The sequence below is a fragment of the Solea solea genome, chromosome 21 (assembly GCF_958295425.1).
Source record: "Solea solea chromosome 21, fSolSol10.1, whole genome shotgun sequence".
Taxonomy (NCBI): domain Eukaryota; kingdom Metazoa; phylum Chordata; class Actinopteri; order Pleuronectiformes; family Soleidae; genus Solea; species Solea solea.
Genome location: NC_081154.1, coordinates 17,936,968 through 17,951,824, shown reverse-complemented (window position 1 = coordinate 17,951,824; position 14,857 = coordinate 17,936,968). Strand labels below are relative to the sequence as shown.

The window sequence follows — 14,857 nt, the reverse complement described above, 5'->3', positions numbered from 1 at the left end:
TCTGGTGCATCTGGGAATACGTCGAAACCAAACACAACAAAACACTCAACGGATTCACTTTTAGGACATTATTACTACAATACTTCAGATGTACAATTCTGGAAGGTTCCATCACGAGTCAAGTATTGCTTCTTTTTTTCTCCTCTGTGTGTTTTGTGTTCAGTTGAAATGATCACATTAGTTACATATTAGTTATTAGCTACACTATGACTGAGTCTATTGTATACGTAGGATTTGTTGCTGTAAAAAGGAGGAAGAAGCAGGCAAAAATCCAGCACCAGGTTTCTAAAATACTCCTCTCTCTCTGTCTCTCTCTCTCTCTCACACCACAGTTCTCTGATAATGTCTTTCTCCCTTCGCTTGGCGTCTTGACTACCATTCAGTACAGTGGCCAAAAGCAGTTGATGTTGGGCTCGTTGCATCCCAGAGTGGAGAAGCCAGCCCCCACTCTGACCCCCCCCCCCCCCCTCTTCTGCCTTCCTTCCACCCCTCTGGGTCAGGTCCAGAGCCCACATCCTGGGAACATGAGGCTGGACAGCTGCAGCCGACAGTTCTCTGGTAATGGCACAAGGAAAGAGTTGATGTACATGTGAGCCTGAGGAGCCGAAGATACTGCCCACATCAGTTTGGCAAAGTGCCCGACGGTCCAATGTGCCGACATCAATAATTCCAGAAGTCAAAAGTGACGCTCAATTAATCTTACTGAGCATCACAAGCTTTTTCCCCCGACGATATCTGACAGCACAAAAACTCTTTTCTTTGTTCCAGTTTGTTATTGTTCATTTGGTGTCCATATGAGGGGCTCTGATGTTCATAAAAAAACAAAACACTCTTATGTATGGGAGAAAATATTTCATGGAAACAGATTCTCGGTGTCGTGTTTCAAAACATACATCATGTTATAACTACAGTTAAAGTCATATAACACAACACATACAACACACCGAGAAAAGGAGTTTGTACAACGGTAACAGTTCCCTAATTTCAATATGCATTTATCAGTGGAGAAAATGCATGCAGCAGGAACTCTCTCTCGGAAGTGTCACACTGTGGTGGCCCGGCTGTTTTGGAGCGCTAGTGGTGAATACTCCTTAATGCGAACACACAGTTTGCCCCTCAGCCACGGGTTTTGGAGCTCCAGTGGACAGAAGTCGTCCTGGAGCCACTTCTCTCTGTCGTCCACCACCAGCACGAGGCCAAAGTGCTTCAGCTGTTCATGGCCGTAGTGGACGCACTGCTGATGCTGTTCGCCGCTGCCTCCGCTGCCACTGAAGACGCGCCGCGAGACAATGTTCATCTCCTGGACCACTAACTGGACCATCTCCTGTGCTGACGTGTCTGGAGTCACACAAAGCTGACACACAGGGCAAGGAATGCATTTAGTGTTTGTTCACAAAACACCAACATACTCATTACTAGTGCTGTCAAACGATTACAATTCATCGCATTAATGTCAACGTTAACTCACGATTAATCGCACATTTTTATCTATTCTAAATGTCCCTTGATTTCTTTTTGTCCCGTTATTTCTTCTCATTTTAAATCGGCTTCCTTTGTGCTAATGTTTTTTTTTATTCTCTTTTTCTCTTATTGTGAGCGGCGCACAATAATAAGAGAGGCTGTGTCTCAGCCTGCAGTGTGTGAATAAAGTGCCGTTCTTCAACGCACACGGAGTCTCGCGGTTGCCGCAACGAGCTAATCCGAGCTAAAGGAGCTAGCGGTCTTCGGTGGTCTCCTTACTATGGTTCGGGGGTCTGCCAGCTTGGTTGCTAACACTGCATACATCATGACTTGGATGTGGGGAGTGCGTGGAGAAATGATCCAGGCTGCGTTGGAGACGGAGAGCCCGCTTGGAGACGGAGAAGCGCATGGCGCTCGCCATCCACTCAAAACAGAACGTTAGCTTAGTACTCTCTGGCCGGCTCTAGCTAGATCCGGTGTGTTGTTGTAGTTTTTCTAACGTTTCTAGTTGTCGCAACAGCACGTGAAAAAAACGACAAAGTTCGCTCGAGCTAAGGACGTTAATCTCGCGATAAAAACATTGACGCCGTTCAAGCGGGTTTGCGTTAACGTCGTTAATAGCGCGTTTCACTGACAGCACTATTCATTACCTTAACACTGGTGTCCTTGGGCAGGCCTGTGTTATACTGTGGGTACACTCTGAGTGTGGCATGACAATCCTTCCAGAGGGCAGCAGGTGACGATGAGGACAGTCTCTGTGTGCCACTGTCCTCAGATAATGTCCGAGCAGGTGGACGCCGTGGCGAGCAGTGCTCAGCGGAACAACACCGGTCCACTGACGAGGGTCTGTGCCACCTTCTCTGTGGCGAAGTGGTGGGTGAGTGGTACGCAGTGTGGGAGGAGTAAGGCTGGTGGTGCGCTGAGGTGGCGGAGGGAAACTCCAGGCTGCTCGTTCTCACACAGAAGGCCTGTCTCTTCTCTGTGATGTGCAACAGCTCAATCTGCCTGCTGGGCAGGATGAAGTCACTGTCAAACAGCTCTGGGGGCCCCCTCCGCCTTTCTCCTCCACATAGAACTCCTCCCCCTCCTCCACACCATTCCCCTTCCCTCCCGTGCGGCAGCTCGGAGGCCTGCAGGACGTCTGGTGTGGAGTCCTTCCGTGCCCGCCCTCCACGTCCACTGCCGCCAAGACACGTCCCTCCTCCCGAGCTGCTCTCATCACTGCGTAGGTAACCACAAGGTTCCATGGGGGCGGAGGAGGAAAGTGGCGATGGGGGCAGGAGGTCCAGTTCTCGCGGGCTCTGGGCTCGACTGGAGTCATAGTCACTGTCAGTTGTGAGAAAGACCTCGGAGGAGCCCTCCTCATCTGACAGTCCAGCAAAATCTGCAAAATGTCAGGAATCACGTATTAGATGTTATTGTAAATTAAACTGTGGCGTCTTGCAGCCTCAGAAACGTTAACAGGTTTGTCCATTCTGGTCTGACCTGAGTGTTTGCGGCAGGGTTCAGGTGAAGGTATGGGCGAGGGCATGAAGTCTGGTTGGGAGGAGGTGGAGGGAGGCTTTTCAAGCAACACTTCCTTAGAGAAGTCAATGATCCAGCTTATGGAAATGCCTCCTGTCGGCTGCTTGTAGCGGGCGTGCTGCAAGGCATCCATTATCCACCTCACATCCCGCCACACCTCCTCCATTTGCTGTTGTAGAGTTCAGAGCGTGAGAACACAACATCATCTCGCACATTCATTTGGATTCAACTCCCAGATGTTTCAATTCAGAACACAACACTATTCCAACAGTAGATAACTCCTGAACTAAGGTCGACTTTGAAGTGAAGAGCAGCCAAGAACCAGTCTGAGATACCTAACAAGGGACTCACCTAATAAATGTAGTCCAACTTCATCTTACCTTAGACTGAAAAACTCACTCACTCACTCCAGCACCAAAGTCAGTAGAGTTCAAATGTGCTATTTTATGATTTTGTTGATGAGTTTGAAATCCCAGAACTTAAGTTAAAATACACAGTGGACTTTGACCTCAGAAAAGTTTGAAGAGCATTTTTATGACTCTGCTCCAGCCTCCGTGTCTCAAGCTCTGTCTTGGTGCAGATGGTGCACACAGTGCTGATTATTTGTTCATACCTCATACTATCACGCGTTAGAAGGAGGACATCCTCTTTCTTACAGTGCTCCTACCTGTATGTATTCCTGGACCTCCTGATGTTTCTTCTTAGCAACAAGGAGCTCGGCCTCGGAGAAGGCCTCTCTCAGTGCCTGCTGGGACACGAGCGCCTCCAGCTCCAGCAAAGCTGACACTCTGCAGTACTGGCCTATGAAACTCGGGCAATAGGCATTAAAGTGGACTGTGGGAGAAGAAGGAGTCGAGAGAGAAGTCAAATGCTGTGTCCGTGTTTACAGAAACATCTAGATTCTCGACAGTCGGTGTCTAACGTCTGCTGATGAGTTTGTAATACTGACCCAGTTCAAAGGTTTGCAGGGGCAGGGTGAGGAAGCCAGAGCGGGGGGAGTATGGGTTGTTCTGACCAGGGGCTGAGCAGACCTCGTCTGAAGGAGGCAGGAGGAGCAAGAAGGACACTTTCTCCCCTAACTCCAAAACTTCTTGGCAATATATGCGGAAATCCTGTGCCTAGACACACACAGACAGTACCTTCAAATAACACTAACATAGTTTCCACTGAGCTCTTACTCTTTCATTATTTAAGATGACTTTTTATTTTACACTGTAGTAAAGATCACAGATACTCATGGACCAGACGTCTGGGCCACCATAAAGTACATTTTTACTCATTTAAATATCTAAAATACAAAGCTACATACTTAAATGCAGATGGTGGAATGTAAAGTAAAGAATATGGCAACTGGTTTGCTTTAATCCATGGTTACACTACAGTGCTTTATTGTGTAGGTGTTGTTTTTAAGCCTTTTAACATCAATGTTCAAGGTTCCACCTCTACCTTATTAATATTTCAGTCTCATTTGCATAAACAAGCATATGTTCATGTTTTTTTTTACATGTCACTCCACATAGTAGCAGAGTCATGGGTGGAACAGTAGTTTAAAGCCACATGGATGATGATTGCTGGAATTCACGCCGTGTTCTTTTACAGAAATCATGTAGAATTAGTGGTCTAACCAGAGCTGGCTCAGTATCATGTGGAATCATTTCATAGCTTTGAGCCGTTGCTACTGCTCGCCTCTGGAACTTGGCTTCTTTTGACTTCTTCTGAATCTTGATGAGGTCACACAGTCTGTGATCCTGGCCTCACTCTCACCTGATTTCCAGGGATGTTGATGTGTGCCATCAACTCCTTTATGGCGTTGCGCAGGTCCTGTAGGAGGCAATGTGGAGCACTCTGCACGTCGAGATCCATTTCCAACGACTCCTCAAGAGAGCTGAGGGCCTGCAGCCATTGCCACTCCTCTCTGAAACCACACACACACACACACACACTTCCAGTAAGTGCACACGTGTCTTTTCATTGTTGGAATCAGCTGTTGGGACAAAACTACTATAAATATGAAAAGAAACAGCTTGAAACACCGTGTGACATTCAAAAGCACATTCAAAGTCTGTTGTTCCCCACCTGGACACGTTGCTGTTGTCCCGGATTTTTGTATGACAGAGGATGTTGGGAAGTTTCTGCGGCACCAGGACCCTGATCTGCTCCACTGATGTACACAGCTTCAGATAGCCCAGGTATAACCCTGGAGAAAGCAGCTTCTTGCTCCGTCTATGATAAGCCAGCTTCTCCTGAAACGAGGTAAGGAGATGGTCTGATGGTGCTGTCATGCTGTTTTCATTGAACATTGAAAAAACAGCCCATCAGTGCATTTCTATGTATTCCATTATATGATCTGAGGCAATGGTGGATGAGTGGTAGAGGGAGTCTACATGCTGATGTGTCTCTGGGCAAGGCACATAACTCTGGCAGCGTGTGAATGGGTATGAAAGATGTGAATGTCTTTGAGTGGTCATCAAACCTGAAAAGTGCTTTGGGAATACAAACCATTTAGCATCACAGTTTGTTTATAACCCAATAAACAAAGATTTGAGAAAATGGTGGTTTTCCCTAAAGATAATCTCCACCATTGTTTTGCAACCACAAGGAAAAAAACAACTCACAATGGAGACAAAACACCACTGTAACAAAGGCGACACAGTCAAAATCAACGTGTGGTTTTGTTCCTGATTGTAGCCACTGTGAACAAAACAAGCACACAGCATGGACTGCAACACACAACAATAATCAGTCCAATTATCATCCTCTTGTCCATCACACTGAAATTCAACAAAAAAACCTCTTTAAAACTGAAGATGCAAATATTTGACCTGAAATCTGAATTTGAATGAATGTGCATCTTTGAAATGTATGACAATTTAAAGACAATTTATGCTATAACAGCAAAATGAGTACTCTTGATAATTGGAAGCATATTTGAATGGACAGGCTTATTGTCAGGGCCACAGAAGCTCACGTCTCCTGCAAATGAGAGCTTAAAAACATTACAGTGATTTCAATAAATAAGACTTTTCCACTGTTTCTGTTGTTTTTATCTTCCTTAATCTCTGGAGAAAAATCAACAACCACTGCTGGCAGTACCATTACCAGCTGTGTGTTCCAAAAACACAAAAAAAACCTGGTTCCTGTAGCACTCACATGCAGTGTGATGAGGAGCATGTCTAAGGCAGTGGGCTCCTCAGGGGATGAGATGGACTTCCGTTGGAGCTGGAGTTTGCTGAGCTGTGTCCAGCGTACCCCGTCCAGGTTGGGACAGGCATTCATGTCTTTGAGGAGAACCAGCAGGGCATTGCCATGCTTGTCTTTGATCGGCTCAAGGTACACCTGACCAAGATCCTGGGTTCCAAGCATTCCCTGAGACAAGACAGCAGATAATAATCTAATACTTGTTTCTTTTCTTTTCTTTTTTCAGAGAGAACGATGCATAGAATAACATACATTGTACATTCAGTGTACAGTAGCAAGTGTGACACGTGACATGCATGGACTAAAATAGCCAACGGCATCATTTGAAAACATTAGCTGGTGTTATCACAAAGAGTGTTTCAATACTTTACACTAAACTGTGAATATTTCCACCTGGATCAGCAACTATTGGTGTATTTCCACCGGCTCGTTTCCACTAGCATAGTACCTGGTACTATTTTTAGTAGTTGCTCCCGCGAGGTTCCAACCGTGCTCAGTAGGTACTATGTGATGCGTGGTCCAAACTGTAGATCAGTTAATTCTACTTAACAATCGTAAAATTTGTCCTAAAAAATTGTGTATGAAACAAAGTCACCGCAGTTTCACGCAGCCGTGCAGTGATGACTCCGCCCACGTGGAGTAGGTACTTTTTTTGTAGTGGAGATGCAACCTAAACTGTGCCGTGCCGAGGCGAAAATGCCGAAATATGCCATAATATTACTAGATACACCTGAAGTTACACACTGGAGCTTACCTGCAGATGGGAGACAGCCTGCAGCATCTTGAGGCGTGTCTGCAGGGTACAGGAACAAGAAGACTGGGAGGAGCTAAGACACTGCTGCAGCCAGGGAATCTCCTCCCACAGAAAGGACATCTGGTACAGGGACAGAGAGCACACAGAAACACATTTACCTCACGTTAACGAGCATGTTTTTACCGAGTGCATGTAGTAAGTTGCGTTTACTACTTGTGAGAATCATTTCCACAGCTGTGTGTCTACCTTGGTAAACCAGAGGAAGTCCTGCATGAGTGAACTGGAGTATGAATCTTCAACCTCCACAATCGGAATCTGGTCCTCTGGAGTCACCAACACGTTGTCATCTCTGTAGAATATGGACGTCAGGTAGAGACCTCTGTAGAGAGGCAAAGGAAACATTTGCATGATACAAATGGGATGTTGGTGCTGGCAGAGAAATCATGACACAATATTCACTGATGACAATCATGTGTTCTGGGCAAAAACAAAGACAGAACACAACATTCATGCTAACCTTTTCAAGGTTTTAACAAACTTGTTGGTAGCTTGGAAGAGGTGCCGCAGGCTTTTGGACACCGAGTGCTTCCTGCCTTGTGCCGGAGCTTTGCATTGTTCTGTGTGGACAGGGAAGAAAAGGGTTCATTCTAGTGCTGTCAAGTGTGCATTTGTATCTATTCTAAATGTCCCTTGATTTCTTTATATCCCGTTATTTTTTCTCATTTTAACGCTCTTATCAACATAGAAAAGTTGATCGGCTTTCTTTGTGCACATGTTTTTTTTATTGAGACAATATCTCTGTCACCTGCACATTTTTAGTTATTTCTCTTATTGTGAGAGCCGCACAATAATAAGAGAGGCTGTGTATCAGCCTGCAGTGTGTGAATAAAGTGCCGTTCTTCAACGCAGACGGAGTCCTGTGGTTTAATCAGAGCCAAAGCAGCTAGCGGTCTTTGGTGGTCTCCTTACTACGGTTCGGGGGTCTGCCAGCTTGGTTGCTAACACTGCATACATCATGACTTGGATGTGGGGAGTGCATGGAGAAATGATCCAGGCTGCGTTGGAGACGGAGAGCCCGCTTAGAGATGGAGAAGCGCCCGGCGCTCGCCATCCACTCAAAACAGAACGTTAGCCTACTACTCTGGCCGGCTCGTGTGCCTGTTGTTTTGTTTCTGGTAGTGTTGTAGTCAAGACCACCTAAACCGAGACCAAGTCGAGACCAAGATCACAGTGTACCGAGACCAAGACAAGACCAAGACTTTGAGGGGTCGAGACCAAGACTGTTAGCGTCGCTTTGCAGAATTTACATGTTGCGCTGTGTTTTCTTTTGGAGGTATTTCTGCACAAAAAGTCTTTGTGGTTCAGGTAACCACATCTTATTATAGATGAGTTGGCTGACATCTTCTCACAGCCTCTTCTCCTGTCACTCACATGCACTTTTGTGGGGGGCGTGTGAAAGGGGGCGGGAGGGGTGACAGCCGTTAACGGTGACAAAAATTTCAAATGATAAATGAGTCAAGTTATTGGTCGTACCCGAAGCAATACGATTTACTCAATATCACAGTAATGATTTTAACAAGTTCATCCAAAAATGCACAGGCAATTTATTGATATCCCCACAGTTGTGGTCTTGACCGGTCTTGAAATAAAATCCCGGGTCCGCTTTGTCTGAGACCGAGACAAGACCGAGTAAAAATGCAGTCGATTCCGAGACGAGACAAGACCTTCAAAAAGTGGTCTCGAGACCGGTTTCGAGACCAAGACCGATCTTGAGTACTACAACACTAGTTTCCGGTCTAGCTAGATCCGGTGTGGTGTTGTAGTTGTTGCAACAGCATGTGGAAAAAAAAACTACAAAGTTTGCTAGGGCAAAAAGAACGTCAACCTTGCGATAAGAAAATGGACTCCGTTAAAATAGCTTTGCGTTAACGCCGTTAATAACGCACCTAACTGACAGCACTAGTTAATTCATATGCTAACAGTCTGACAGAGTCCCATTTAGTGAAATGATTACACCGAGGCTCTTAGTGTGGAAATGAGGACATTGGTGACAAACTCCTCCAGCCAGGACCAATGAATACCTCTGTCCTGACAAACTCTAGAAATATCTCTTTCAGTGGCAGGCTGTTACTTAATTGACAACAAACTTGACACGTCCAAAAACATGGTTGGAGGGGAATGTTTTTCAACATTTCATGCGCTCCAGTGGCGCGGCACCATTTGACAGTCATGCTGGCTGCCAACTGCAGACTATGGGCCTTGAGGGAACCACTAGCGCTCATGTCCCACAGGAATACTGACTGTGTGTGTGTGTGTGTGTGTGTTTACATGCATATGGCATAACTTGAGCTACAGCCATATGAGTGCAGCCAAGGAGCTGTAGTAAATTCTGTGTGTGTCTTAACCCTTTGCCACTCACTGACAGGGAGGTCAGTTAAGTCTGTGGGGACATGTTTATTTTTAGTGGGCCTGCAAGGGGTTGGGGTGAGAGAAGGAGGTGTGGGTATATATGTATGTGTGTGTTTTTATGGGCGCCTGTTGGTGAGATAGCGCACCTCCCAACTCATTAGAAACCTCGAGTCCCAAACCCTTGGCAGACTGGCCTCCCCTCTCCTCCCCTCCCAGGTGATCTTACTTCAGCCCCAGGCCACTTAAAGTCAATAAATCCCCCCATTCAGGACCCAAAAAGAACTAATTTTCTCTTCAGGTGGACGAGTCGAGGTGGAGTAACAAAAAAAACAGCACCCCTTGACCCCTCTCACCTCCCCGCGTTTCTCTCCAGTCGCTGTGGCCTCAGCTTCTGTTTGACACTGAGTAAGACAGACAAGTTGGGCTGACTGCTGGGGTGCCTGTTTTAGTCAAGGCCTCTTTCAAAGTTTAATTAATAGTGTTTGGACAAGAGAAGGTGGCATGGGCTATATGCTGGGGACGGGGACAGGGACGGGGACGGGCTCATGGTCATGTGGGAGAAGGACTGATTTGAAAGTGAGCATGTAGATGAATATTTGTGTCTGTTCATATACACATCCATCTATGTGTACGCCTGTCTAGCTATCTGGTTGTATATGTATGGACAGTAGACAGGATGACTGGCGGGCCATGGGGGGGGGGTTTGGCGGGGGGTGTGACGGCAGCAGCAGCAGCAGCAGCAGCAGCAGTCACTGTTAATTTATGCTCTCTCCTGACTCCAGCCCAAGACTCGTCTCTTACAGGAATAACAAACATGACCCCGGGACACGCCACCTTGGCTACCGTGCCTGAACTCTCAAGCACAATCAGTCACCGTCTTAGGAACTCGGGGGCCACTCAATACCGACTATTATACTGCGTTTTTTGCCCCAGTCGCAAATGCGTCTGGCCACAGTGGACAATAGTAAGTGGGTGTTTGCGTTTGGCCGTGTGGGTGTGATAGAAAAAGACATGCAACTTGTTCGGCGCTAAATGCAGTTTGCCGTCATATAAAAGAGGCAGTATGGACAGGTCCTGACACTCGTGAGACACACTTACAGCCGCCAGTGTTTGGAGATATAAACAGCTCGTGTGCGAGACAGGCTGATCTGCATTTTGTCACAGAGAGCGAGACGTTTTCAAAGGAGGAAGGGCTGAGTCATGGAAAGACGCACACATAAGAGGTTGGAGGGGGTGTTGAGACATTATTTTTGAGGCAACGTGTCGTCTTGAGTATGCCCCCCCCTACCACCCCCCTCCCCTCACCGACCCCAGCGTACTTGCCGTGTCTGAAATTGTAAAGTGTCTGTCGAGGTGAGACAAAGCAACACTTGGTGCTGCGTTTTTTTGAAGCGTCCTTTTCTCACATTTGACTTTATTATTGTGACACGTGAGGTAAGATGGTGGCTAGACTTCACATGTGTTTGTTTAACATACGGCAGGTGCAGTGAAAATGAAGCTCAGGTTAATGTCACAAACTCATAACACATTTCACTTTAGCCTCAACTTTGCGTCAGGTTAGGGGTCAAGTGTAGTCCTGTACTCTCACACTGTTATTCTCCCTAACACTTTAGATGAGGGAACACATATTCAGCATTAATTAGCTGCTTATTAGCATGCAAATGACTTACATGAGTCATTATTAAGTACTTAATAATAAGTACTTTAGATCAGGGAGATCACCTTATAAATTTCAAACTAAGCAATCCAATCCAACTTTATTTATTTAAGCAAAGCATATTAAGATTGTAATTCATATACAACAACTTCCTCACTACTAATAAGCAATAATTCTGAGGTTATTGAGGGAAAACTCTTAGGTAATGGATTACTAGTTTTATAATAAGACCATGCAGAATAAGGCATTAATAAGTACTTAATAATGACTCATTTTCATGCTAATAAGCAACTAATTAATGTTGAATTTGTGTTACTGAATTTACTGCATGTAATTCCATCATTTGAACCCAAGTCAAACTACATACACCAGGTATAACATGCTCATATTTAGTTAAATGAGAACAGGGTCAGATTGGGAATGTTAAAGCTCTCATATTGCTGTTTGATCACATGATGACAGAGCTGCTGATACCATGGCAGACGCAGTGACGGTGAGATTCTTTTATCTGTCCCAGCAGCTGGTCCAGCGTCTCCTTCTGGCCTCTCTGTCGCGGAGCACGACCATCGATGTCTCTCCAACCTGCAGAATCAGACACAGTGAGGACCAAAGGGTATCACTTCATTTTGACAAGGGTTCAATATCATGTCAACATCATGTGGAGCTGACAAAAAAGCAGCTTACTGACACAATCAGGCTTCAATCAGCTTGCTGTGAACTTAAGACCAGAAGGGAGAACATGCTCTTTTCTTGTTCATCTTGTTCATCTTCAGCTCATTCCTGCATCAATGTGAGGTTGCACATTCATCTATACGCATGAATGTTGAGGCAATCCTTACTTTTTACAACTCAATCATTTCTATTTCATCATTTGGATTCATTCAAAGATCAGCTGAAAGAGGGAATGAAGTAAAAGACACGATTAGGAACCACTGTGACATTGTCACTGAGCTCCATGGTGTTGTTGTGCTCTATACACAGCTAATACAGGGGCGGAAATAAAACACCTGAGGGCAGAGCAGCCACATGAACATGGGAATGTTAAAAAAATCAATTTTCACGGATCCCAGGTCCACCTGCTGATTTTAAAATTCAAAAAAGGCTTAAGTGACACATGCTGCACATGTTTGACGTGAGTAAAGTGAAAGCTCATGGATCCTATCACACAAGTGACAGATAGTGAGTAAAGTAAGTTACATTTGCAAGTAATGACTCCTTCTCTTCCTCCATGTCTTTGTTTTTGTGTATCAAGCAAAGTCTCATCATAAAAACACAAAAACACACCAAACCGTGTCTTTCCCTGACACAGACGACGACATGGCAAATTATTCTTCAAAACATTCCCCCTTTTGTGTTAGCAAGACTGCATCTTTGCTTGCTTGTTGAAGGATGTCAGTGATAACTCCAACGCCCGCCTCCAAACCCCCTCCCCCCCACACACACACACACACCCCCAGCCCAACTCCGTCTTCTGGAGCCCCCGGAGGGAGGCCCCTGAAACACGGTGAGCTCTATTCCCAGAAAGGTGCCTGTCTCAACAGGACAAGCGGGCCCTTTAATGGGCGTCCATGGGCTTGTATAAGGCCCCCACTGTTGGGGCTGCGCCGCATGCTGCAGCACAGACATGCAAATATTTCCAGTGGTAGGACCAAATGGAAAACACAAACACGCAACATCGAAATTAGCTCTGAGAGAGGGAGGGAGATGGCAGCGAGGGAGGTGGACAGTACGAAAAAAGTGAGGGAAAGCCCAGTTTCTGAAAATGAAGACACACACACACACACACACACACACACACACACACACTGATGAGGACAAACATGTTCATGTGTTCCCCAGATGTACTATGAGTGTGCCAAGACACCGACAATCACAGCACCTATGTTCACTCTCTTTCAATATGTGTACTGACTACACAACACACACAAACAGCAACTGTTGAGAATCACACAAAACATGTACAGTATGTATTATTTTGTTTGTTTATGAATGAATAAATATGCACTAAACGAGGAAGAGTCTTTGGTAGAAAAACATTTAAAACTACAGATTACAAAATGTCTCTAATCTACTTATTTTTTAAATGGTTTTGAATGGTAGACAGACAGACAGACAGACAGACAGACAGATAGATAGATAATGTCCACCTTCATACATGGAAGGCAACACCTTCTGTAGCGTGGTCCCAGTATGCTAATTAAATGTTTAAATCCAGGTTATTTTACTCCAAATGACGGACGCAAGAGTTGCCTTTGGTAACTGAGTTGTTTTTGTAGTTACGTCTACGTCCCTAATGGCTAGTTAGATAGCCGGCTAGCCAATTAGCATAGCTAGATAGATAGCTAGATAGCTAGATAGATAGATAGTTGGATAGCTAGATAAATGGATGGATGGATGGATGGATGGATAGATAGAAAGATAGATAGATAGATAGATATAGATAGATAGATAGATAGATAGATAGATAGATAGAAAGATAGATAGATAGATATAGATGGATAGATAGATAGATAGATAGATAGATAGATAGATAGATAGATAGATAGATAGATAGATAGATAGATAGATAGATAGATAGATAGATAGATGGATAGCTAGCTAGCTAGCTAGATAGATAGATGGATAGCTAGCTAGCTAGCTAGCTAGATAGATAGATAGATAGATAGATAGATAGACGGCCGGACAGACAGACAAACCGACAGACAGCTAGCCAGTTAGCTATTTAGCACAGACAGATAGATAAACAGACAGACAGATAGACAGACAGACAGATAGATAGACAGATCAATTGCTCAGTGGAAAGAAAGACGGATAAACAGACAGACAGACAGATAGTCAACACCTCAGCTGTCGTGCACATGACTTCACGGTTAACTTCTTGGCTGAACTCAGGCACCATCTTCTGCCAGCCAACCCCTAACACGATGTCTATGGTTACACTCAATGACGTCCGCAGAGGGGGTCCCACTACCCGGCCTGCTGGCAGGAGAGCCGCCCAGCTGTCACCTCCGTAATATCGTCAAAGCAACACTGGAATGATGCTGGAACCACTGAATCAATCAAAGGAGCCAACAAGAGATGATGCAATGCAAGAGCTCCTTTATGTGTGTGGGAAAGCTATGAGAGATTGCATAATTAATGCAGGACTCACACACACACACACACACACACACACAGTGGTGATCATTTGGACATATTTTGCTGTTGTTGACTGGAGGTTTTACGTTTTGTATCTTTATGTGAAGTCTTGGCACGTGAGAACACACACACACATACACACACACACACACACAATGGAAACTTACTGGAAGGTGCAGCGCAGGCCGGGGTGGAAACTACTGGAGGTCCCCAGCCCTTCATGTTGTAGGCAGACACTTGGACGTAATAATAAGTCCCCTGAAAGGACAGGACACAGTCAAGTCATGGTTAAGGTTAGGGGTAAATGAATGGAAGTCACTGCAGTCCTTAAAAGGATAGTTAGTTGTGCAGAACTGTGTGTGTGTGTGTGTGTGTGAAAGAGAGAGCTGGATTTGAATGATACATCAAGAAGCTCGGTCTGTCTCTGTGTCCAGTGTGCAGACAGCAGGTCTATGTCTATCCTTTCTTGGCCAGATCAATCAAACCAGATGCTGACACTTCCTGACCTCGCCTTGACCCCTGTCATGTGACAGAAATGAGCTTTGCTTTGCAATGGGGGCCTTACAAGGGGTGGGCTTCTCCCACACAGTAACAAACAACCAACAGAGTGTCCATTTGTCTGCGTGCCTGCTTAAAAATGCCAAACATAAATCAGCTGGCAGGCAACCAAGCTGCTCTGTTTTATCATTCTGTGAGTCAAGACTTAAGCAACACAC

At 45.3% G+C, this 14,857-nt stretch overlaps 1 protein-coding gene across 5 annotated transcripts in view; it reads right to left on the bottom strand.

The window, feature by feature from the left end:
* Positions 1-482: 482 nt before the first annotated feature.
* LOC131448247 (ankyrin repeat and fibronectin type-III domain-containing protein 1) overlaps positions 483-14,857 on the bottom strand; it is a 143,987-nt gene continuing 129,612 nt past the window's right edge. For all 5 annotated transcript variants that reach the window (XM_058620535.1, XM_058620534.1, XM_058620533.1 and 2 more), the window contains 13 exons: positions 14,309-14,399; positions 11,478-11,585; positions 7,455-7,554; positions 7,184-7,316; positions 6,938-7,057; positions 6,136-6,351; positions 5,062-5,228; positions 4,750-4,900; positions 3,935-4,103; positions 3,653-3,819; positions 2,947-3,154; positions 2,112-2,845; positions 483-1,354 (listed from right to left, as the gene is read on the bottom strand). In XM_058620535.1, the coding sequence (XP_058476518.1) occupies positions 1,043-1,354; positions 2,112-2,845; positions 2,947-3,154; positions 3,653-3,819; positions 3,935-4,103; positions 4,750-4,900; positions 5,062-5,228; positions 6,136-6,351; positions 6,938-7,057; positions 7,184-7,316; positions 7,455-7,554; positions 11,478-11,585; positions 14,309-14,399 (2,676 nt within the window). In that variant the 3' untranslated portion in view covers positions 483-1,042. The remainder of the gene's footprint in view (positions 1,355-2,111; positions 2,846-2,946; positions 3,155-3,652; positions 3,820-3,934; positions 4,104-4,749; positions 4,901-5,061; positions 5,229-6,135; positions 6,352-6,937; positions 7,058-7,183; positions 7,317-7,454; positions 7,555-11,477; positions 11,586-14,308; positions 14,400-14,857) is intronic.